The sequence below is a fragment of the Podarcis pityusensis genome, assembly GCF_964106645.2.
Source record: "Podarcis pityusensis genome assembly, chromosome: 7".
Taxonomy (NCBI): Eukaryota; Metazoa; Chordata; class Lepidosauria; order Squamata; family Lacertidae; genus Podarcis; species Podarcis pityusensis.
The window spans coordinates 5199347-5224508 of NC_138031.1; the positions used below are offsets into that span (position 1 = coordinate 5199347).

At 43.9% G+C, this 25162-nt stretch overlaps 1 protein-coding gene and 1 long non-coding RNA gene across 2 annotated transcripts in view; both read left to right on the forward strand.

Moving 5' to 3' along the window:
* TSNARE1 (t-SNARE domain containing 1) overlaps positions 1-25162 on the forward strand; it is a 399909-nt gene that overhangs the window by 205081 nt on the left and 169666 nt on the right. Inside the window, exons 5-7 of the mRNA XM_081012848.1 lie at positions 3716-3806; positions 16039-16113; positions 18496-18552. Coding sequence (XP_080868974.1) covers positions 3716-3806; positions 16039-16113; positions 18496-18552 — 223 coding nt within the window. The remainder of the gene's footprint in view (positions 1-3715; positions 3807-16038; positions 16114-18495; positions 18553-25162) is intronic.
* LOC308480971 overlaps positions 1-25162 on the forward strand; it is a 283474-nt gene that overhangs the window by 65971 nt on the left and 192341 nt on the right. The gene's annotated exons all lie outside the window — the stretch shown is intronic.

Genomic DNA, 25162 nt, shown 5'->3' on the forward strand with positions numbered 1-25162 from the left:
ATCAGATTCAAGGGTTGCTGCCTTATTGTGTTCTTCTTTTCAATGGGAAAAATAATAATGCAATTCCTTGTAACATCTTGTCTGACCCACAAGTGTTGGTGATGATAATAATAATAATTTTATTATTTATATTCTGCCCATCTGGCTGGGTTTCCCCAGCCACTCTGGGTGGCTTACAGAATATATACAACATAGTAAAACATCAAACATTAGCAACTTCACAATACAAGGCTGCCTTCAGATGTCTTCTAAAAGTCAGATAGTTGTTTATTTCCTTGACATCTGACGGGAGGGCATTCCACAGGGCAGGGGCCACTACCGAGAAGGCCCTCTGCCTGGTTCCCTGTGGCTTCACTTCTCGCAGTGAGGGAACTGCCAAAAGACCCTCGGAGCTGGACCTCAGTGTCCAGGCTGAACGATGGGGATGGAGATGCTCCTTCAGATGGTTATCATTATTTTTAGTTTCTTACAAGCCATTCTATTGGGAGGAATGTGCTTTGCTTTGAACTATGGATATTATTTGGTTCTTGGTGCTTTGACTCAATATGAGCAGATAAAATTCATATTTGTTGGATGTGCTCATAATAAGCTAATGGGATCCTGGAAGTTGGCCTTGATCAAAGAGGGGGAATGACTGGTTCTCTTTTTACTATGGAACCTGTTATCATTATTTATTAGTTTCTTAATTAATTAATTTCTGCACAACCTTTCACTCAAAGATACCAGGGAGGTTACTTTCATTTGTTAGTTCTCTGTTTGCCGCGACAGTGAAAACATGACAACACACGCAAACGATTTAAAACCACAGAAAAATGGAAGCACTTGACAATACAAGATAAATAAAAAAGCTCACCCAGCAATAATTTTTAATAGGCACCAAGTCCTCCCTACACCTACTGAAAGATGAGCACCGCCATTAATTAACCCAAGGTCTGTGAAGGCAGAAAAGTCTGTAGGCAAAAGAAAACTGACTGAGATGTACGTTATCCCAGTATGTCTCTCCGGGAATAGCATCCCATAGACTGGGGAGGGGGAGATTGCTGAAAAGGCCTCTACCCTTCCCTTGGGTGACACACACAGAGAAGGGCCTCTGATGCACATCAAAGGATCCAGGATGATTCATATGTAAGCTATACTGTTTCGTCATATGAGAGCATCATTGGTCCTGCTAGCAGATATGGAGTTGGTGAGTCTTCTCCATGCAGCTGAGAGGTTGGCTATTAGCTATAATTGGAGAGGGGGAGAGAAGGATCCTTTGTTGGATGCTAAGAACCGGTTTGAGGTACAGATGACAAAAATGACCAAATATTATTGAAGTCAGATAATAATAATAATAATATAATAATAATTTATTATTTATACCCCGCCCATCTGGCTGGGCTTCCCCAGCCTCTCTGGGCGCCTTCCAACAAAATATTAAAATACGGTAATGCATCAAACATTAAAAGCTTCCCTAAACAGGGCTACCTTCAGATGTCTTCTAAAAGTCTGGTAGTTGTTTATCTCTTTGACATCTGAAGAAAGGGCGTTCCACAGGGCGGGGACCGCTACCGAGAAGACCCTTTGCCTGGTTCCCTGTAACTTGGCTTCTCACAGTGACGGAACCGCCAGAAGGCCCTTGGCGCTGGACCTCAGTGTCCAGGCAGAACGATGGGGGTGAAGATGCTCCTTCAGATATACTGGACTGAGACCATTTAGGGCTTTGAAGGTCAGCACCAACACTTGATGAAGATAGGTGGAGAGATAATAGGTTTGTTGGAAATGGGAGCATCTTTGCACTGTACTGGAATCGGAAGGTTCCGGATTCCATTGAAGCACATATGGTGTGTGAGGTAAAATTAAGCTGTGATGGAACATGAACAAAGTGACTAGTGACTGCTGGAAAGAAACACAACTGTGTTTTTCCAGGGCATTTCAACTTTGAGGTCAATCCCACCTGCAGGGTAGTCCTCACAACTTGAATCAGGGGCTGTGGAACCTATGGCGCTCCCGATATCATTGTACTCCAACTCCCATCAGGGCCAACCAGCATGGCCAATGGTCAGGGATTAATGGTGCTAGAGGACTGGTATGAGGCTCTGGTGGGTATATTTTGTGTAACTGTGCCCTGTATCAAGTGTCCTCTAAGGAGAAATTTCTGCTTACTTTCTGTGCTTTCTTAAGGTGTAAGAGGAACATCTCTTTTCACAGTTTAAAGGATTATCAGGAGTAGGGGATTGGCTCCGTGTGTTTCCTTTGAGTCCAGTTCCACCTGCCCATCACCTTCCAGTTGTGAAATTTAACAGCTGCAAGCTGGTTGTTGTTATGGTTCAATCTGCACTACAGGAATCGTGAATTCATCATTCTGGTCTAAGATACGAGAGTGCGTTTGTATTATCCCTAACAGTCTGATCATTCAGAATGAAATTCCCAGGTGTCAAAAAAGGTTATTTATGTATGCTACTACTGCGCGGCGCTGTGGGTTAAACCACAGAGCCTAGGACATGCAGATCAGAAGGTCGGCGGTTCAAATCCCCACGATGGGGTGAGCTCCCGTTGCTCGGTCCCTGCTCATCCCAACCTAGCAGTTCAAAAGCACGTCAAAGTGCAAGTATATAAATAGGTACCGCTCCGACGGGAAGGTAAACGGTGTTTCCGTGCGCTGCTCTGGTTCGCCAGAAGTGGCTTAGTCATGCTGGCCACATGACTCGGAAGCTGTACGGCGGTGCCCTCAGCCAATATAGCGAGATGAGCGCCCCAACCCCAGAGTTGGTCACGACTGGAACTAATGGTCAGGGGTCTCTTTACCTTTACTACTGCAGCCGGTATTTTGTTAGCCCCAAAATGGAAAACGAGTGAGGTCCCAACCAAGGAAGAATGGCAACTTAAGCTGACAGAATATGCTCAGCTTGCAGACTTAACATATACAATAAGAGAACAAGAAGAACATACGTTTAGAGAAGATTGGAAAATGTCTGTTGAATATATGGGAAATAATAGTGTGCAGCTGAAAATGTTGGCAGCATTAAGATGAATTCAACAGTGTAAATAAGTTTTGATGGATGCAATAATGGACTACTGAATGGTTTAGTTTTTGTAAAATATGCTGGGATTTATGATATGTAAAATGAACCATGGAAAGAGAAGAAGGGAAGTCATTGATATTTTAAGGATGTTAAAATGAGTATTTTAAATTGTAAAACAGAAAATTTAATAAAAATGAGAGAGTGAGAGAGAGTGTGTGCATTTGTAGCTGTGTGCAAATGTTTACCTTCAAAGCATGGGTTTTCATCATAGTTTGTAGTTGTTGGTTTCACTAACAAAATGTTCAGGGGGAGAGACCCCAAATTTTCAAAGTCAAGCTCCACAGCTCAGGAGCATTAATTGGCATTAATTGGCGCACCCAACAGTGATGCGAAAGTAGAGCACTGGCAAAGGCTGACGCTTATCATAGAATCATAGAGTTGGAAGAGACCACAAGGGCCATCGAGTCCAACCCCCTGCCAAGCAGGAAACACCATCAGAGCACTCCTGACATATGGTTGTCAAGCCTCTGCTTAAAGACCTCCAAAGAAGGAGACTCCACCACACTCCTTGGCAGCAAATTCCACTGTCGAACAGCTCTTACTGTCACTTATGTTTCCAGGGATGGCTTTCTAAAGAACTTTTGATTATTATTATTGCTGCTAAGTCATTGACCTCTTTCTTTCTTTCTTTCTTTCTTTCTTTCTTTAAGGCACACGACTCAACAAGAGACCAACAAAACCATCACAACATGCACAAATGCCATCCGACAGCTGTCTGAGGTCATCAGAGGTTCTTCAAGGGTAAGTGGCCTTTGAAATGGTTTCTGACAAAGTTGTGGAGGGTGACAGCACAATCCCATGGCTGCAAAACCCAGGAAAAATGGAAATTCCATAAAGGAGCTGGAAGGGGAAAGCAAAGGGGTTGTAGTCAAAAGAGATCTTTATTGATCCAGCGCATTTCAGATCCTTTGAATTTCTTATGCACAGGAAAGGGAGAGGCATCACAACTACACGCTAAATCTCTGTTTCTATGAATGTACCCAAAGAAGGACCAATAGGCTCTCTTTGAACTATCCCATTACTTTTTGTTTTGAATCCTATGTATACCTTACTCAGAAGTAAGTCCTGTTGATTGGGATTTACGCACAAGTTAATGTGCACTAGACTGCACTCATCCATATTTTTGAAGCATATTTTCCCCCATTTTTAAGGAAGGAGGCTTCCCAGTGATTCTCTCCCCCCCCCCCGGGTCCTTGTTTTAAGTCATGCTCTCCTAATAATGAGCAGTTTCCATGATTCCTGGTTTTATTTCTGTATCTGTCCACAATTTTTGCACAACAGCATTCATGTTAAAAAGTAACTAAATTTAAATAACACTTTGGAGTGTAGAGACTTAAGCAGCAGAACCTGTACATTTAATTGCACCTAGAGAGACACAGAGAGAAAGCCTGTTGAGTTATAGCCAACTAAGTTCTACCTTGAGTAGATCCATTGAAATGAATGGACCTGTAAGTCATATCCATCACTTTTAATGGATCTGCTCTGAATATATTTAATATTGGATACAAGCCGTTGATTTAAACTTCAAGCAGTTCATTTGAAATGGAACACGGAAGCGGCTAACTTCCGGGGTGGCGCCATCGGCAATGGCGGACTCCCTCTGAACTGGAGGGACTAGCTCCGCGCGAAACGGGTCTTTTCCGCTACGGCGAAGCGGGGACCCTTTTAAAAATCACAGGCGGATGAAGCCTGTGAACATGGGACTCGGCGGGCACCCTTAGCGCCCCCCCAACCCACTAATGGGCTCCGAAGCGAAGAGGGGGAAGTGGTGTGGTGCTGTGAGTCAACTGCTATTTCCATGGAGCGAAGCCGCATAGCCGTTGCCGGAGAGCGCTGCCTTTTTCCTGGGACAATTTGGCTTCTAAAATAAGCACCCGTGAGTACTTAAACTTTGAACAATTGGACTTTAAATAAGGACTTGCGAGCAGAAAGGAATTGGACTTAAAAATTTACTTCAATTTGGTACTGAAACGGGAAGGTCTAAACAGGAAGTCAGCCTTCCGTTTCTTTGTAGACAGAATAAAGCAAAGACAACGTAAACTAGAGCTCAGAAAATCGCTTCTAAAGGATTGGCTTTCATCATTTAAAATCCTTGAACCCCCCTTCGGCAGCAGGAGAAGAAGGGGGATCTTTCTCGGACTGTTTAAACCTGCAGAAGTGAGTTTAAAGTAAAGTAACTTTCCACCGTCCTGATCCTGGAGCGGGGTGTCAGGACTGACGTTTGAAGCTCATTGACCAGAGACAAACATTTTTGACAGATAGCTAAAAGAAGAGAAACATAGTGATTCCACTGTTTCCTTTCGCATTTTAAAAGAACAAATATTGACAAAATATCTCAAAAAAGAAACTTTGTTGCAAGAACAATTAGAAGTTTTCCCCCTAGAGGGAGACTGGGAAACTGTAACTAACTCCAGGGAGCTTGCAGCTGTCACAGATTACAATCGTGGGAAAAGGCTTGTGACCTTGTAGGACAATGTATTCAGAAGCTCTGTTGTGTGCTCTCTGTAAAACAAATGCTCTACTGGAACAGTTAACTGAGAGGACGGATTTGATGACTAATGCGGTCAGAATTTTTGAACAGGCAGTGGGAAACTATATGGAGCCCACCCAGGAATTAAATCAGGAGTGTGCCCTGACAGAACAGATGAGAGAAGAGGATGTTGTGGAATCTTGGGCACCAGAGATGGAGGGAGCTGCGGCCCAGCAGGAACATGAGCTTTTGGATTTGACAAATGAACTTGGAAAAAGCCAGATTAGGAAAGATAAAGTTTGGACTGGTTTGGAAATGGGGGGTTGGATAGACCCCCCTATGCAGGGATGTTTGGACTTTCCGAGTCTGGCAATGGGCCGTGAGATGTTTGGAGCTGTGGGGGCTCTCAATTTTGGAGGGATTCTGAAACATGTTTTTAAATACCACATGGAGTTTAGTCTGGACTATGGAAAAGGGGCTGATTTGTTGAAAAGGGTCAAAAACATTACCAAGCTGGAGTTCCCACGAGTGAAAGGTGAATATGAAGAAGAGCTGCGGAAGGGACATGGAAGAGATTTAAGGGCCTCGGATATAAGGTTACCAGGTTAATGCGCTAGATCAATGGGATAAAAAGGACTGACAAAACCCGGGACCAGGAGCAAGGGACGCTGGATGAAGATTGGATTGTTTCTATTTCTTTTTTTTATCACTAGGATTGTTTTATAAAATTGATGACTGTTAGAAAAATGTTGGAATGAAATTACTTGGCTCTAGCAAAAATGTTTAAAGAATTAGGCAAGAATATTATGGTTATGAGAAGTGGGTAAAAATAAGATTTAAGTTTTAAGGTTTTTTATAAGATAAGATGAAAATAGATTAAGGTAATGTAATGACAGAATATTATGAAATATGGAAAGGATTTTCTGCGATAATTATTAACTGGGATACAAAAAAAGGGAGGAGGAGGAGGTCAAAGAAAGAAGGTAATGAAAGTTGAAGATTTGAGAATGATGGTTTTATTTTTATCTGTTTGTGGTGTATTTTTGTTTTTTGAATTTGTATTGTTGGATGTGGCTTGTTTTTTTTTTCTTTTTTCTTTTTTTTCTTTTTCCTTTCTCTGCTTTGTCTTTTTCTGTAATTTTAAATTTTTTTTCAATAAATATCATTTTAAAAAAAATGAAATGGAACACGGAAGCATCAAACATTGAAAAATGGCAGAAGTAACAGGAAATTGGGACATCCATGTTTAGATCTCCTAGTTTTTCATTTGTTTTTAATTCTAATAGGCAGCTGGATTGGGACTGCATGACAGTTCCCAAATCCTTTCGAAGTTTCTGTTTTCCTCATTAGGAAATGTTTACAAGTGCACAGTTCTGCACTATGTTATCTTAAGATGCCAAGGCAGTAACTGCTCAGCATCTTTAAAAAACCTAGACAACATCTTAAAAAGTAGAGACATCAACTTGCCAACAAAAGTCCGTATAGTAAAAGCTATGGTTTTCGCAGTAGTGATGTATGGAAGTGAAAGCTGGACCATAAAGAAGGCTGATCGCCGAAGAATGGATGCTTTTGAATTCTGGTGCTGGAGGAGACTCTTAAGAGTCCCATGGACTGCAAGAAGATCAAAATTATCCATTCTGAAGGAAATCAGCCCTGAGTGCTCACTGGAAGGACAGATCCTGAAGCTGAGGCTCCAAGACTTTGGCCACTTCATGAGAATAGAAGACTCCCTGGAAAAGACCCTGATGTTGGGAAAGATGGAGGGCACAAGGAGAAGGGGACAACAGAGGACGAGATGGTTGGATAGTGTTCTCAAAGCTACCAGCATGAGTTTGGTCAAACTGCGGGAGGCAGTGGAAGACAGAAGTGCCTGGCGTGCTCTGGTTCATGGGGTCACGAAGAGTCGGACACGACTAAACGACTAAACAACAACAACAAATCTTAAGATGTCAAGGCAGTAACTGCTCAGCCCTAGTAAGGCTATTTAGGGTTCAACTGCTACTGTGCTGCGCCAGTTTGGTAGATGTTTTATGGTACAATTACATCCAGGCCAGATCCATACACTAGATCATGCTTTACATTGTAAGTTGTGTGTGAGAGAGAGATAAATCAATCAATCAACAATGCTTTAAGCAGCCACTCCAGGTTTCTATTCCGGACATGTGTAACAATGTCTTCTGTGAGCAGACAGCTTTTGGAGGTCTTAAAAAGAGAAGAGCAATGGCTTTATCAATGGGAAGAGAGCAAAACAATGAATTCCATCCTCCATTCCACCCCTGGAAAAAGGAGGCAGGTCCATGTGGCTCAGATCAGGGGACCCTTGTGGGAAAAAATAATTTAAATATGGAGATGGGTTGTGTGTGGAAAGCATGAAATTTAGGGACTGAGATCATCAGTACCATCGTCTTCATCTGTTTACGCGCCTGCCGCTTTTCTACAAAATTGTGCTCAAATAGCCCACAGTATATCAAATGAGCAATATATAACAATTCAGAACATATTAGAAACAATTATATTCATACATACAAAAAAATCAATCTATGCAACCTTTGTTAAGCTAACCTAATTTAACAGCACAAACTAAGCAACACGCTATAAAACAATACCAATCTACCAATATAATTAAAGAACGGAAACTAAACAGAAGAGAACATGATCCCCATGCAAAAACAGAAGAATATCGTTCAAAATATCATTCTGCTGCAGACCATGCATCTGTATAAAATATTTTGGTTGCAAGACTCAATCTTGAGCAACCTCCCGCAACTCACAGCCCTTGTGTGTTCAGCTTATTTCTCATATTCGTCTTATTCCAGGGAACCTTCAGAGTTCCTGAATGGATGCCTCTTTGGGGTGGAAAATCTAATTTCAATATTGAGGGTGTTCTGGCTAGTCTGTGCAGATATAGGACATGTCTCTCAAAACTGTGCAGTTGTAACCAGCAGACACCCTATCAAGATGGTGAGGAACATCAAAAGAACACGGTAGTTCATCCTAGTAGGGCTAGAATCTAAAGACTCAGTTACCAGGTCTTCCAGAATCCTATTCATAAACTCTGGGTCTGGGAACCAATTGCAGGGATTATTTTCATGTCAGGATTCTTGTATCTCAACATTTGGATGAATCACTTCATTTCCCAAATCAAGGGCATCTGGTTGAATGGAATTTTCCTGGACTGTGGTCAAAGTTTGGTGGCTGATAATGGAGTTAATATTAAATTGTGAATGGTTTGCTTCTGGAAGTCTGTAATTAGTCTCTGCTGGCGGCTCGTGTAGGCTTTATCTACTAGCATGCACAGTGATTGAGCTCAGGTAACCACCATTATGAAATAGCATATTTAGTGTCCCGCACAATGATTACCGGGGTGGAGCCAATCTATGATGGCAAGGACGTCCTGATGACCAGCGCTGCAGTCTCATAACTGCTCTGTTCCAAACTTAAAAATGGAAAGCGTAATGCTGATGGTCAACAAAAGAAATTTAAAGGCTCTCTCAAGGTTGGAGAGAGGTCCCTGTTAGACAGAGGCTAATTTGTACCAAGGGACGCGGGTGGCGCTGTGGGTTAAACCACAGAACCTAGGACTTGCCGATCAGAAGATCAGCGGTTTGAATCCCCATGATGGGGTGAGCTCCCGTTGCTCGGTCCCTGCTCCTGCCAACCCAGCAGTTCAAAAGCACGTCAAAGTGCAAGTAGATAAATAGGTACCACTCCAGCGGGAAGGTAAACGGCTTTTCCGTGCGGTGCTCTGGTTCTCCAGAAGCGGCTTAGTCATGCTGGCCACATGACCTGGAAGCTGTACGCCAGCTCCCTTGGCCAATAAAGCGAGATGAGTGCCGCAACCCCAGAGTCAGCCACGACTGGACCTAATGGCCAGGGGTCCCTTTACCTTTACCCAATTTGTACCAAATTCAACACAACAATTAAAGTGTACAACATCTTTTGCAAATGCAGCACCATCTCAAATTTATAAGGACATTTTTTCTTCTTCTCCAAATGGTGCAGCAGGTGATTGGATTATTAAGTTACCAAACGGAAGCTCGGGTGAAATAAAATGAAAGATTTCTTCTTGTGGTCTGTTATGAAGACGCAGGAAAATTGGCCGGAGACTTCCAGAGACGTTTTCTGTGGCGCAAATTGGGTCCAATGGGAAGTCAAATGAAGAGAGAGAGAGAGAGAATTGTTCCTGGTACTCTTATGTCATTACCATCAACATTGGCAGCACGGCAAAAACAAAACAAAATATAATTGGAGCAAGACCAGCTAGGAGAGAACATATTTTTTTTGCAAATAAATGAATTTTGAAAGTATGGTTTGCAGAAGAAGGAAATGTTAATATTCCGGCATGAGGAAGAAGTGTGGTTCTCTGTCTTGGCATTCCATAATAGCTTATGGAACCTCCTACTAAATGTGTATAACAGATGTACAATCTTCCACTCTCCCCTCTTTCACCTGCATCACCCTGCTGCTGCAATAATTAAACCTACAAATTGTGATGTGAAACCTGCAATCTTTCTCCCTCAGAACAAATGGCCCAAGTGGGTACTGGCTGCTGAGCCTCGATGTTCATCTTGGGGAATTTCTGAATAGTGCTCCAAAACTTCTCTCTCATAAAGCTTCTGATCTCATGAGACCACCATCTGTTGATTTAGAGCTTTGCAGTCTATCCCTTCTGAATGCATTATGTTGTGTACTGTTTGTTTCATGTGCTGAGAGAGAGAGAGAGAGAGAGAGAGAGAGAGAGCAATGTTTCTTCCCCCAGAAGGATTTGCAAAGCCATCTGAGGGATGCTATGATAGTGCAGTGGTGGGAAACCTGTTTTCTTCTAATGGACTCCAGTGGCCACCACACCTGTCCAGGAACCATGTTGGTTTTTTTTTTTTTTTTTAAATAATTTTTATTAAAGTTTTAAACAACAAAGAAACAACACACACAAAAAGCAATACAGAACTCAACAATAAAAAACAAAAAACATAACAATTAAAAACAAACTCTCTTTTCCATTTCCATTTTTAGATTACTTATTTTCTGGACTTCCTCATACCTCCCTCTTTTGTATTCCAATCCAAATTATTTGTCCAGCAGTTTCTTTTCCACTTTTTTAATCCCAATCTTTAGTTTGATAAAATATTAAAATATATAACTTCAACTTCTTTAAACCTAATCCTTGGTCTTAATATCATATACCGTTAAAATTTTCCCTCTTAATATCAAATTTCCATTTCTTTAAACATCTTTAATCTTAATCTTTAATCTTAGTCTATCATTAACTTTAACCTGTACAGCTGGAAACCACTTGTTTTCAGTCCAACATCACTCTAGCATTCCTTAATTTTGCAGTGTTTCTGAAGATAGTCTTTGAACCATGTTGGCTGGAGCTTATAGGAGTTGGAGTCCAACGACATCCCTGGGCTTGAGCTTCAGGCTGTGTAGGATGCACCAGCGGCGTAGCGTGAGTTGTCAGCACCCGGGGCAAGGCAAGTAATTTGCGCCCCCTAACCTGGGGCAAGGCAAGTAATTTGCGCCCCCCCCCAACCCCTAACCTGCCGATCTGAGTCGAGTTGCTGCTGGCGCTGCCGCCCAAACCACGCCGCTTGCCCGGAGGAGGAGGGGGGCAGAGAGGCGAGGAAAATGCAACATGGCCCAGCAGCTGCAGCAGCAGCAGCGGAGGCGGGGCTGTGAGGAGGGGCTGCCTGGCACGTCCTCCGCGGCCCTGACACGCGGGGCTGAGAGCCGCTGCCTGCCGAACGCCTTCAGCCCGGGCGCGCGCACAGCTCGTCGGTTCCACGAGACATGGGGCTCTGCTACAGCCTGCGCCCGAGGCTCTTCGGCGACTCCGGAGGCAGCGAGCGCGCCCCCCCAGATGTTGCGCCCGGTGCGGCCGGCCCCCCTGGCACCCCCCACGCTACGCCACTGGGATGCACCCAGATAGAGGTCTGTGAGTGCAGCCTGAGCTCTGCAAGTGCAGCTTTCTCCTGAATGAAGTGCAGAGTGGTTGAGGACTGGGACATTCGCAGGGAAACCAAAATGCTTGTTTACAAAGCTATTGTACTACCAACCTTGCTGTATGCTTGTGAAACATGGACCACTTATAAACGCCATCTCCAACTCCTCGAAAGATTTCATCAACGGTGTCTCCGAAAATGTTTTACACATCACTTGGGAAGGCAGGCAAACTAATATCAGTGGAAGAAGCAAAGATCACCCGTGTCGAAGCAATGATTCTTCTACATCAACTTTCTTTGGACTTGTCATGTTGTGCGGATGCCTGATGATCGTCTTCCAAAGCAACTACTCTATTCCAAACTTAAAAATGGAAAGCATAATGCTGGTGGTCAACAAGAGAGGTTTAAAGACTCTCTCAAGGCAAATCTTTAAAAATGTAGTATAAGCACCGACAACTGGGAAACACTGGCCTATGAGCGCTCCAATTGGAGAACAGCCTTTACCAAGAGTGTCATGGGCTTTGAAGACACTCGAACTCAGGACACAAGGGAGAAGAGGTGCTAAGAGGAAGGCACGTTTGGCAAACCCTCACCGTGATCAACTCCCACCTGGAAACCTACTGTGGAAGGACGTGTGGATCCAGAATTGGCCTCCAGAGTCACTTACAGACTCACTGTTAAAGCTATGTTCATGGAAGACATGGTTATGAGGGATCACCAAAGAAGAAGACGACCCAGATAGAACAGGTTGCACAACACAAGAGCTACCAAGAAGCAAGTTACTTACAGTTGTCATGATCCCTTTAGAGATGTGTTGGATGGGATGGTTGGATCAGGAGGAAAAGTGGAGGTCAAAGTGCTGGAGTCTTATGGCTCAAGAGAGGGTAAAAGGCTTCTTCAGGTCCCCAGGATGACCAGGAGTTAACTAAGAGAGAGACTGTAAACCTGTGGTTCTCAGACTCCGCCCCCCTGGGCCACACTTTGGGGATAAACATTTGCTCCTTCCACCCCAATTTTGTATATATTTTTATTAGTTTTTTAACATAATATTTTCAACAATTATTAAACATACTTTTATATCATACAATTTTTTGACTTCCATCAATCACATCTGAAAATTTTCCAATCTTTTTCACTTAGTCTACATTTCTTACTTTCACTATTACATTTAAATATCATAACTAATATCTCTCTTCTTTCTCTTCTTTGCAATACTTCATATATTCTTCCTTACAAAACTTCTTGTAGTCCTACTAGCGTAATTTGTTGATTACAGTTGCTCTTCAAATAATTCATATACTTCTTCCAATCTTCTGTAAATCGCTGGTCCCGCAGGTTTCGAATCATTCCTGTCATTTTGTCCAATTCTGCGTAGTCCATCCATCCTATTTTTTTAATTGATAAAAAATACATGGGGGTGGGGTGGAGAGTAAACAACTCTTAGTAGTGCTTGATATATAACATAGAGCACAACTACTTTATAATATGACCATGGTACATGAACGCAAAGAAGCCTTTCTCCTTTTTGATCTTTCACATTTGCTGAAAATCCCTGTCCCATATCTACCCACATTCTGCAAATAAGAAGTGTTACTTTGATGCTGTGCTATACGACACAATATTAGTAGTTCTATAGGTGGCCTGTTTTGCTGGGATGGCAGAGAGACGGGGACTTGGAAAGCCGCCATAGATAGTTCTATTCTGATGTGTGTTTGTTCTAGGAAGTTAGTTTTAAACCGCAAAGAACTGCCGTGCGACATTTGGCAATCAGAATAAGCTCTCCATCGGATTTCACATGTCTCCAAATGTAGCAACATAGCTCCCACAGTTTGGATGTACCAAAATGGAGATTGAATTAATGTTGTTGAAACCCCAAGATATGCACTTGTGTGAAAAAACATATTTTGAGACTTAAAAATAAAATGAAACTCAGAAACAGAATTGCATGTCACTATGGGTAAAAAAACAAAATGTGAGCCAGGATTGCTCCAGAAATAGACCTGCCCATCCTTAGTTTTAAAGTGGTTCTGGTTAGGCTGAAGCATAGCTGGTGCAGATGTTGATAAATACATCAGAATAATTGTGGTTTAATTGTGTCTCAAGCAACCTGATGGAAGAGAGAGCACAGTCGAAGCAGAGACTGGTTAATAATCCATAATTTGGAGACTGAGAATGTTATGAGTGCACCAGAACAGTGTTGTTGTGGGAAATGTTTTTGCAAATTAGATTAATTCCAGAGAATTAGAGCATGCAAACTAGCTCTGGCCCTGCGGTTGATGAGTTCTAACATGGCTCTTTGTGTTTGACAAGTCCTGTGATGAGATTTCCTGGGTTGCTATCCAAGACTGGATAATAGTTACAAATCATGGTAGGAAATGCATCTCTAAATTACAGATAATAGAAACCATCATCAGCATTGTCAGCCTGCTGAATCAATAGATCATTTTGTTTCCGCTTTGTTTGGTTTCTTTTCTTGCACTGTCAGATATCGATCTCCCCGCAGCAGCCGAATAAATAGCAATTTTCGAAAAACAAAACAAAAGCATTTTTATAATACATTGGCTAAGTAAAAAAATATATGAAACTTTGAATGGCAATTCTTTAAGCTGTTTTTATTGTAATTATTGGTATATTTTCAGCAAATTTTGCATATGTATCTACAGTGGTACCTCGGGTTAAGTACTTAATCCGTTCCAGAGGTCCGTACTTAACCTGAAACTGTTCTTAACCTGAAGCACCACTTTAGCTAATGGGGCCTCCTGCTGCTGCTGCACCACCGGAGCACGATTTCTGTTCTAATCTTGAAGCAAAGTTCTTAACCCGAGGTAATATTTCTGGGATAGCGGAGTCTGTAACCTGAAGCGTATGTAACCTGAGGTACCACTGTAGTTTTAATTCCCACTTTGCTGGGAGGAAACCATATAGTAGATGGCAAATGAGCTAGCAGTTACAAGAGCATAAGAAGAAACAGCTGGATGTGGCCAAGAAAGGCAACAACAACAACAACAACAACAACAACAACAACAACAACAACAACACGAAACACAAGGAGACTCAAGGAAACTCAAGGAGACCCTCTGGGGTAGGTTAGGTTGAAAGTGAGTGACTGGTCAAGATGTCCAAGTCAGAATTTGAACCCTGGCCTCCCAGGTCCTAATCTGACACTCTATCTAACCACTATCCCACACTGGCTCTCTAGACAAGCATGTCACTCCCTGCCACCTTGGAATCAAGACTTCTTATTTGTCTTGCTTACAGCCATACTGCAAATGGCTTGTTTACCTTGCGTAGCACAAATGCATTCATCTTCTGATGCCTCATGGCAGAGAATATGTGTCTGATCCGTTTCTTCAACGGTGATCATGCTTTACTTGCCTGCCCTATTCAGCACCGGTGCAATGTAAATGAAATCAGTGTTTCTTCCCCATCTGTCTTCGGGAGCGGCGTCCTCTAAATGCATTCAGAAACAGCTTCGACAACGATTTGACACAATCTCTCTGCGAGCGCCATTCAGGCAATTGTGCTTTCGAGATGCTCCACGGTAGAGTTTCTTCAAGCTGCATAGAAGGGAATTCCCTTGTGTGTGCGTTCGCTCAGGAGCTGGAAAAGGAACAAAATAATGTGGTCCAGTTGCACAATAACATCACTTCTTCACACACACATACACACACTTGGCCCAGACAGGCCTATATGATACCTCTCAATCATGGCTCAATTTAAAGTCAGTTTAAAATACAATTGCCAATAATAATAAAAAAATATGATTGGTTTTGTTTATAAATCACTTCCCAGGAAGAATCTGAAAGCAATTTCACATTATTATTATTATTATTATTATTATTATTATTATTATACCACTCCTTGTGCGAAGGATAGCTTAGTTGTAGAGGGTCATAGTTTTGAGCCCCAAGTTTGGGCAAAATGATTCCTGCATTGCAAGAGAGAGACTGGGATAGTTTTTTGTTTTGCTTTAAATAATTTTATAAGCTGTGTGTCTTTGTTTCTTAAATTAATCCTTTTACCTTGTTTTGTATGAATTATTTTATGTATTGTGATTTGCTGCTATTTTTATGGATTATAGATTAGTGATTCTTTATTGTAATATGTGTAAACTGTCTAATTATTACTTGCCGATGTTTAATTTTAGTGTTTAGTATTGGATTCTAATGCATATTGCTTTATTTGGTATAAGTTGTTTATTTTAAAGTTGTTGTGACTTTTTATATAGGATCTGATTATTACTATTAACGTTGATGTTTTATTATTAATTTTGTGTGTGTTGGAAGCCGCCCAGAGTGGCTGGGGCAACTCAGCCAGATGGGTGGGATATAATAATAATAATAATAGTAATAATAATAATAATAATAATAGATAAATATTGGATGTGGTGAATTCTGTGCCATGTTGCAGCTTTAGCCTAATATCAACCCAGTGCTTATGTAATAAGTTTGGAGGTCAAGGGGCCTTAAGAATTTACTATCTCTGGTTAATTAGTGGCAGAAAAGCAATGTCCTGTTATCTGCTAATGATGCTTGTTGATCTTCTTGTTTATCTTGTGTAGCAAGAACGACTTCAGTTGGACCGGCTGAAGAACCAGCTCTCTGATGCCATTCAGCGATATGGAATGGTGCAAAAGGTGATTATGAGCCTGTATCTGGGGGGGGGGGGGGAAGCTGTGTTGGAATGGGTAGGAGTCCCTTTCTAGAAGGTTTCTGAGTGATCACAAGATGATAACTTTACTTGGAGGGTTAAGAAGAAGGAAATGTGCAGAAAAGTCGGGACCAGAAACTGTTAGTTTCTGTTCTTATCACTGTGCAGCTGCGTGGAGTCACAGGACTCCACGCATTCCAGAGACAGTCCAGATTCTTGGAAGTTTCACGGGAGGGGAGACAGGATGTGACATTAGTGGTTTCCTGTTTCCTTTGTTCCTTTGTTCAGTGGCTCTCTGCTGTCATAGAGAGAGGATGTCTTTTCTGTTCTGCGTAGTTTAGAAATAAAACTCTTTACAATGTAGCCAAACCTCTTGTCTCTTCCCTGCGCTGGGAACTCTGCTGGATAGAATGTGCTTGAGGCCTTATCAAAGGCTCAGGTCATTAAACACGTTGGAGGCAATTTCAGAGGCTCAGCTCGGAGGAAGATGAGGCCCTATCAGCTTGGCCGAGCGGAGTTCCGACAGAAACAAGCAGAGTGGTCTAAGAGTAGCCAAGAGGAGGTTTCCGAGGTAGCATATTGGAGGCCGACAGTTCAGAGGGAGGTAAAAAGGTAAAGGTAAAGGGACCCCTGACCATTAGGTCCAGTCGTGGCTGACTCTGGGGTTGCGGTGCTCATCTCGCTTTATTGGCCGAGGGAGCCGGCGTACAGCTTCTGCGTCATGTGGCCAGCTTGACTAAGCTGCTTCTGGCGAATCAGAGCAGCGCATGGAAACACCGTTTACCTTCCCGCCAGAGCGGTACCTATTTATCTACTTGCACTTTGACGTGCTTTCGAACTGCTAGGTTGGCAGTAGCAAGGACCGAGTAATGGGAGTTCACCCCGTCACGGGGATTCGCAGTGCAAAGAAATGGCCAGGGATTTCAAATCTTCCTAAGCCAGGAACTTAGCCTAAAAGAACCTCCCAACTTGGAAGCAAGTTGCTGAGACTGAAAGGCGAACTCCAAGGCTAAGGCTTTGCATAGGCAGGTAGAGAGCTGCCCTGATTATCTGGCCTGCTTCATGTCACACTAAACCGTGGATTCACGCCATTGCATGGGCTGCTGGAGAGGAGGTCCTGGGTAGGTTTCAGCACATAGTCAATTGCCAAGCCAAGCTGGCGTTTAGCTGAATGAAGCAGAGTGGCAAAACAAGATGGACGGAGGGAGCGAAGCTGGTAAAATATCCATTTCTGGAGCCTGCATAATCGTGAGGAGCACTCTGGCAATGAGGATCTTTTGTACATCTCCCAACTTTGGTCCCCTTTCTTAGCTCTTCATTTCCACCACCTAACTCATCTCTGGCAACTACCTATGGATCCACCTCAACAGAGTGTTGGTCACTTTCCATTCTGCACGAACCTGTATATTACAGTAGTTCCTATTCCAATTCTTGCCAGAATTCTCCTTATTCGTTTAGGGTTGGGTCCAAGAGTGCCATTGTGCTTGCACAGAAGTCAGCAGAGATCCTCTCCCTCCTCTCCTCTTCCTTTCCCCCACAAAATATCCTCCAGAGGGTTGAGGAACACTCCAGAGCAGTTCATGGAGTTCAGGGAGAGAAGAAGGGGACACCCCATTGCATGAGTTGAACCCTAAGTGTACACCATTGGACACAGCCATGATTGTTTACCCAATTATCACACTTTTCCTCCAATGAGCTCAAGGTGGTGTACATGATTCCCCCCTTCCTCTTTTATCATTACAACATCTCAGTGAGGTAGGCTAGGCTGAGATGATGGCTGGCTCAAGGTCAGTGGTTCTCACCTGTTGAGGCTTGAGCTGTTTTATTCCCTTCCTGATCATAAATCTGGATTGGCGTATCTGGAGAGAATGCATTCAATGACACCAGTCGTTGGTGTCATTGAATACATTCTGCAATTCCCGTTCCTCTCATTCAGCCATGCATGTTCCATCAGAACCTACACAGGCGGTTTTCCACCTATATATTTATTTTTAATAAATTACAATGTGCCAAAATTATCCATTGCATATTCCCCCTCCCTGAGTGGCCTGGTTGTGTCAGGGAGCTGTTGTTGAGTGGCAAATTGCTATTTCACCACACTTGGGGCTGTCACTTTTTAAATGCATGCTTTGCTTTTGATAACCCTGTCGCCCTTGAAGTTAAAATTACTTCTGATTTCTCAAAAGGCCTACCCTTTCAAAGCACTCCCCCCCTTTCCTAAATTATAGGGTTAGCTCATCCCCCAATATTCCTCTCTCCGTGTGTGTGTGTGTGTGTGTGTGTGTGCACGCGCGCGCGGGCGTACACACACACACAAGTTTCTAATGCAATTCAGTTCTGACCACTAATTCTGTTATTGTATTTCCAGAAAATCGCCGAGAAGTCAAAAGCCCTGCTTCCCAAGGGACAGAGTAGTAGGAAGCAGGTAAGCACAGTATTTGTTCAATGCATTTTGAGCCGATATGCCAACCTCTAATTTTCTTCTTGGTATCACGCACCAAATGTTTAGCAAGGTGCAAAACATCTCGTTGGAATCCCTCCCTTATCCTGCATTGCAAGGACTTCCAGAATTTTTTATCCCTCTCTATATCATCTTGACCTGCAAACTAATGAAAGTGTTCCTCCATGATTATTTGAACCATGGAACCTGGTGGATGGTCCACCTAGGTCCTCATCCAGAAGAGACTGGGGTGAAGGTCAAATTGTAGGAGCCCACCAGCTTGGAGAAGATGGTTTAGGGCTCTTGCGTGGCATTTTCAGTCATTCTGGGTCAGCTCTGTGGGTGAAGCTGATCCCAGAGGTCTCTATAGTTATAACTATGAAGTCTTTATAATTTGAAACACATAGAATAGCTGCGAACTTCAATAAGATGTGGCAATGATACCACTTTAGGCAGCTTTAACTCAGGCAGTGTAAGGCTTTAACTCAGGCAGTGTAAGGCTCATACTCACCAACATTTCTCAGATGAATATAGGGACATTTCTCTCTCACACACCCCACAACTGATCCTCCTTGACCCCCCCCCCATTTTTGGTGTCCCCCATAAAAGGAATTCCTATCAGAAGAAGGGGGAGTGCTATCACCAATGCTCCAATAGGGCACAGCAAACACACCCTCCACCACCCTGAGAAAATACCAGTTTTATTTTATGTTATTCTTTGATAGATTTACAAAAAGAAAACACACACAGCAATCAATTTTGGAAAGGGACAATATTAGACATGGATGCAAAAAGCTGCTATTATTATTACTACTACTACTACTACTACTTTGGGCAGCTTCCAACAAATATAAAAGCATAAGAAAGCATCAAACATTAAAAACTTCCCTATACAGGGCTGCCTTCAGATGTCTTCTAAAAGTTGTATAGTTCTTTATTTCCTTGACATCTGAAGGGAGGGCATTCCAAAGGGTGGGTTCCACTACTGAGAAGGCCCTCTGCCTGGTTCCCTATAACTTGGCTTCTCACAGTGAGGGAACCGCCAGAGGGCCCTCGGCGCTGGACCTCAGTGTCCAGGTTGAATGATGGAGATGAAGATGCTCCTTCAGGTATACTGGGCCAAGGCCATTTAGGGCTTTAAAGTTCAGCACCAACACTTTGAATTGTGCTCGGAAACGTACTGGGAGCCAATGCAGATCTCTCAGAACCGGTGTTATGTGGTCCCGGCGGCCGCTCCCAGTCACCAGTCTCACTGCCACATTTTGTATTAGTTGTAGTTTCTGAGTCACCTTCGAAGATAGCCCCACATAGAGTGTGTTGCAATAGTCTAAGCAGGAGATGATAAATTTAGTACTTATAGTTAACATAATATAGGGTGAGAATGTTTGGGCAGAGCGCGGTTGAATGACATAACCTCCTGCAACATGAAGTAGATACAGCATGTTCTGGATAGGATAGGAATTGTAGCCCAAAAACAGACCCATAGAATAGAATAGAATAGAATAGAATAGAATTTATTATTTATACCTCGCCCATCTGGCTGGGTTTCCCCAGCCACTCTGGGTGACTTTGAACAAAGCATTAAAATACAGTAGTCTGTTAAACATTAAAAGCCTCCCTAAAGAGGGCTACTTCAGATGTCTTCTAAAAATCTGGTAGTTGTTGTTCTCTTTTACATCTGGTGGGAGGGCGTTCCACAGGGCGGGTGCCACTACCAAGAAGGCCCTCTGCCTGGTTCCCTGTAACTTGGCTTCTCGCAGCAAGGGAACTGCCAGAAGGCCCTCAGCGCTGGACCTCAGGGCAGAACGATGGGGGTGGAGACGCTCCTTCAGGTATACAGGACTGAGGCCGTTTAGGGCTTTAAAGGTCAGCACCAACTCTTTGAATTGTGCTTGGAAACGTACCGGGAGCCAATGTAGATCCATACATCCTCTGTTGCCCCTGTTAAAGGTAGCAGTGCTTCTCACTACCAGTTGCTGGAAATCACAGAAGGGGAGAGCCCTCTTGTGCTTGGATCCTGCTTGTGGCGTTCCAGTTGAAAGAAAAAAACAAATACAAGTGGGTTCTTTTCTGTTGAGACTTTTAAAAAAGGATTCCATCTCTGTGCCTTTATGCTTTTCCATGCATGTCCATCTGCATCCATTATCCATTCTTGATTTCCCTTTTTTATATATATTTTCCCTCTTCCTTCCTCCGCAAAGCAAAATAAAGCAAGGGAACTGAAGGCTTTGAAAGCTGCCGTTAATGCACCATTACTGTTGATTTTATTTTCTCTCATGTACAACAGCCAGGGACTTTGCAAAACACAGCTTCCCACAGCACCAGTAATTTTGGTGCATTGTGCATCTATTGAAGCAGTAAAGTTAACATCCTGTATAACAAATGCAAGAGTCCACATTTATTCTGAGGTGGGAGACAGATTGCCGTTCCTTGGAGACTGTGAGACTGAATGCCTCTCCGCCGGTGTTCATGAAATGTATTGCTTTTTCAGACAATGGGGGGGGGGGAGTTGGGTTCATTTGTGTCATAATAGGTCCCAGCTGGTCCCTGGACTGAAAAGGACCAATTGATATCGCTCGAGAGATGGACTGAAGACATATGTTGAACAGTTTGCCGTCTGCGGTGAAACTGACCTAAGTCTTGAAGTGTAAATAGACAGAGTGGCAAACAGTGTGACTCTTTGCAATCCAAGTCTTTCATCTTCCTGGGAGGCTCAAAGCATGGGAAGAGGAGACTGAAAGGAGATAGGATAGCCATCTTCAAATATCTAAAGGGCTGACACATGGGAAATGAAGCAAACTAATGGATTCAAGTTATAAGAAAGGAGATTCTGGCTATATAAGAGGAAGAACTTTCTGAAGGTAGTGTTTGGATGGTTGTCTGTTGGGAATTATTTAGCTGTGATTGCTGCATGGCTGATGGAGTAGACTAGATCAGGCATGTCCAACTGGTCGATTGTGATCAACAGGTCGATTGCCGGTGTGTTCCAGGTCAATTGCTGGATGAAATAAATATGGAGGGGGAAATTCAACAACTCTTGGCAACCCTCCCCCCCAAAAAAAGCTCAACAACTCTTGGTAATGACAATGGGTAGATTGCTGCCAGTATTTTTTATTTTATTTTTAATACTGGGAGTAGATCGCAGTCCCTTGGGAGTTGGATGTGCCTGGACTAGATGAATCTTGGGGTACCCACCAACTCCACAATCCTAGCAGCATATCTTGTTGACATCCAGTAAAGCTAAATGTTGGATGATTCCGGACAGGGGAAATAAAGTCCTTCTTCACGCAGTGCATTGTTTAAACTGTGGAACTCCCTGTTGGGATGTGTCCAAGGAAACAGGGGCAATTGGCAGGCCCCCAGCTGGCTCCAGCCCACCTGCTGGTTGCCGGGCGATCTCTAGTCCTTGGATCAGCATGTAACTGTGACTCGAGCTTCAGAAGCTGAGCACGCAAACCAGCAGAGTACCGTATTTTTCACTCCATAGGACACACTTTTTCCCTCTTAAAAACTAAGGGGAAAAGTCTGTGCGTCCTATGGAGCGAATGCAGGGGGGAGGCAGGCAGGAAAAGCCCCCAAGAGCCGCACACAAGCTTCGTGCGGCTCTTGCGGGCTTTTCCCCAGGAGGGAGAAGGGACTGACACGACCAGTCAGTCCCGTCTCCCTCCTCATAGAAAAGCCCACAAGAGCTGCACACTCCTTAAAGGGTGCGCGGCTCCTATGGGCTTTTGTGGGAGGTGGGGGAATTGCCATAGCTACACTCAGCCTCTCCAGCCAGGAGAGGCTGTGCAAGGCTAAAGAGGAAGCCAAGGCAGCGAGCGGGATGGATCGCGCTCGCTGCCTTGGCTTTTTTAGCCACGCTTCTTTAACCACGCTGGAGAGGTTTAGCTCCCGGCTAGAGAGGTTGCGCGGCTATGGCAGAAGCCAAGACAGCCAGCGGGATGGATCCCGTTGGCTGTCTTGGCTGCTTTGCTCTTTGGGGCTGGGGAGGGGGGACCCGGGCTTCCCCTGCAGCCCTGGGAAGCTCTGGGAGAAGCGGACAGGCTATTTTTTTTTCTTGATTTCCCTCTCTAAAAACTAGGTGCGTCTTGTGGTCCGGTGCGTCCTATAGAGCAAAACATACGGTAAACTCTTTGCAACGGAAGGGCAGATAGAGGTTGTATAAAGCATATTTACAGGCATTTTATTCAGCATCAGGACAAAGGGGAAAACATGTCTTCTCCCCTTCGTGTCCAAGCAAGCAGCATAAGCAAAAGCTATACACACAATAGAAGTTCCCAGCAAGCTGTGCTGGAATGTAAACAGACATGTGACACACAACAATTCCACACATCTGTTAAGGTGGAACGGAATATCGTAACACTCCCTCCCACAGGAGGCAGTGATGGTCACCAACGTAGATGGTTTTCAAAGAGGACGAGACAGATTCGTGGAGGAGACGGCTATCAATGGCTATTCGGCCTCCACAATTGGAGGCAGCGATGCTTCTGAATAGCAGTTGCTGGAAGCGGCAAGAGGGGTGAGTGCTCTTGTGCTCGAATCCTGTCTATGGGTTCCCCACAGGCAGATATCTGGTCAGTCGGCATGAGAACAGGATGCTGGACTCGATGGGCCAGTGGCCTGATCCAGTAGGTTCATCTTACCTTCTTAAGAGTGTTCCATAGTGCAGAAAATGCCAAGGGCAGAGTATTTTAGGGATTGGGCTCCACACCTGGGAGGAATCGGGTGCCATCGGTTAGGACTGGGCTGACACTGCTGTGTTTGTCTCGCAAACGATGATCGCAATGTGTGTGTGCTGTCTTCACACAGAGCAATTGTGGATTTGCTGGAGGGGTGGCGAAGGGAGAGGTGGTGACTGAGTGACTGCGATTCTCTCCGCAGTCCACGTGAACTCTCCTCTTCCCCGTCTCTCAACCAAAGCTGCCTCTGCGACGGCTTTAAATCAAGGCTTTCCCCCTGCCAAAAGAGGTCACACGGTTACTGGAGAAATAAATGGGAAGCCTCATCCGGCCTGTCATCTCATTTCGATGTGAAATGCAGCATTATTTTAATACCCACAGAGATGGATTATGGAAGGGGAGGGAAATTGCATTCTCCTAAACCTTCTTTGGCGATGGCATTTGTAACATGATTAAAGGTGAGCGCTGCCAGGCCTGCTTCCACTCCTGTCTCTTCCTCTTACTTCTTCCACCCCAGAAAAAAAAAATCTGAAAGAAGGTAATAAATAATAATAATAATAATAATTTATTTATTATTTATACCCCGCCCATCTGGCTGAGTTTTCCCAGCCACTCTGGGCGGCTTCCAACAAAATATTAAAATACAATGGTCTGTTAAACATTAAAAGCTTCCCTAAACAGGGCTGCCTTCAGATGTCTTCTAAAAGTCTGGTAGTTGTTTCTCTCTTTGACATCTGATGGGAGGGCGTTCCACAGGGAGGGTGCCACTACCGAGAAGGCCCTCTGCCTGGTTCCCTGTAACTTGGCTTCTCGCAGGTAAGGTGAGCCCTTAGGCCACAGAAGGTAACATAGCAGCCTCAGAGAAAGGGCATGGACGCCGCCAGATGCAATCACAGAGATGGAAGGGTTATCTAGTGCAACCCCCAGAAATGCAAAGATCACAGCTAAGGATCCCGGCAGATGGTCACCCAACCTCTTCTTCGAAACCTATGAGGAAGGAGAGTGGGGGCAGCCACAGCTCTTGGGATATGTGTGTGTGTTTGGACTACAGTTCCCATTATCCCTGGTCTTTGGCCATGCTGGTTGGAGAGTGATGGGAAGGAGCTGCAGTTCAGCAACATTAGAAAGTCTGTTGGCTCCCTGTGCATTTCCGAACCATATATTCATGGTCTGAAAAGAGATGGTCAGGCCTGTGGCCATGCAGAGCCGAGTCCATCCCATCAGATGTCAAGGAAATAAACAACTGTCCGACTTTCAGAAGACCTCTGAAGGCAGCCCTGTTTAGGGAAGTTTGAAGTTTTATTCTGTTTTTAATGTTCTGTTGGAAGCCGCCCTGAGTGAGGTATAAATACTACTACTACTACTACTACTATTATTATCATCATCATCATCATCATCATCATCCCACCTTTGTAGACACCGACCTCCCACATTCACGACTCGAGAACTGTAAGTCGCCCCGCATATTTGGGTGCCTAGAATCCCCCCCGCCACTGCCTTCTCCTGCCTTGTTCATTTTAATGCTTCATTACCATTTCCTCCTGCTGCTCATTTCCCTTGCCTTCATTTCTAGCTCTCCAACTCCCAGAGCACCCCGCCCCTGGCATAAACCCACCGGAGAAAGATCTAAGTTTGCACAGATTCCCCTTTAATCACCGTTTAACTTGTTAAAACGGAATCTCGCCAGAGGTAAAGTTCCCCAACCTCTTGAGAGCTCCCTGGACATCATTTGAATTCCAATTAACTGTAGCCAAGAGAAATCTGCAGAAGGGAAAAATATCCACTACAAGCAGGAAATCACATTCTCTCCTGGTTGCCCCCGCCTGATTTCCCCCTCTCCTCTTTAAAGGTCTCTCCTCCCTCCCTCTCTCTCTCTCTCCCCTCCCCAAGTATCAGAGCTTAGTGGTTTGGAGGGA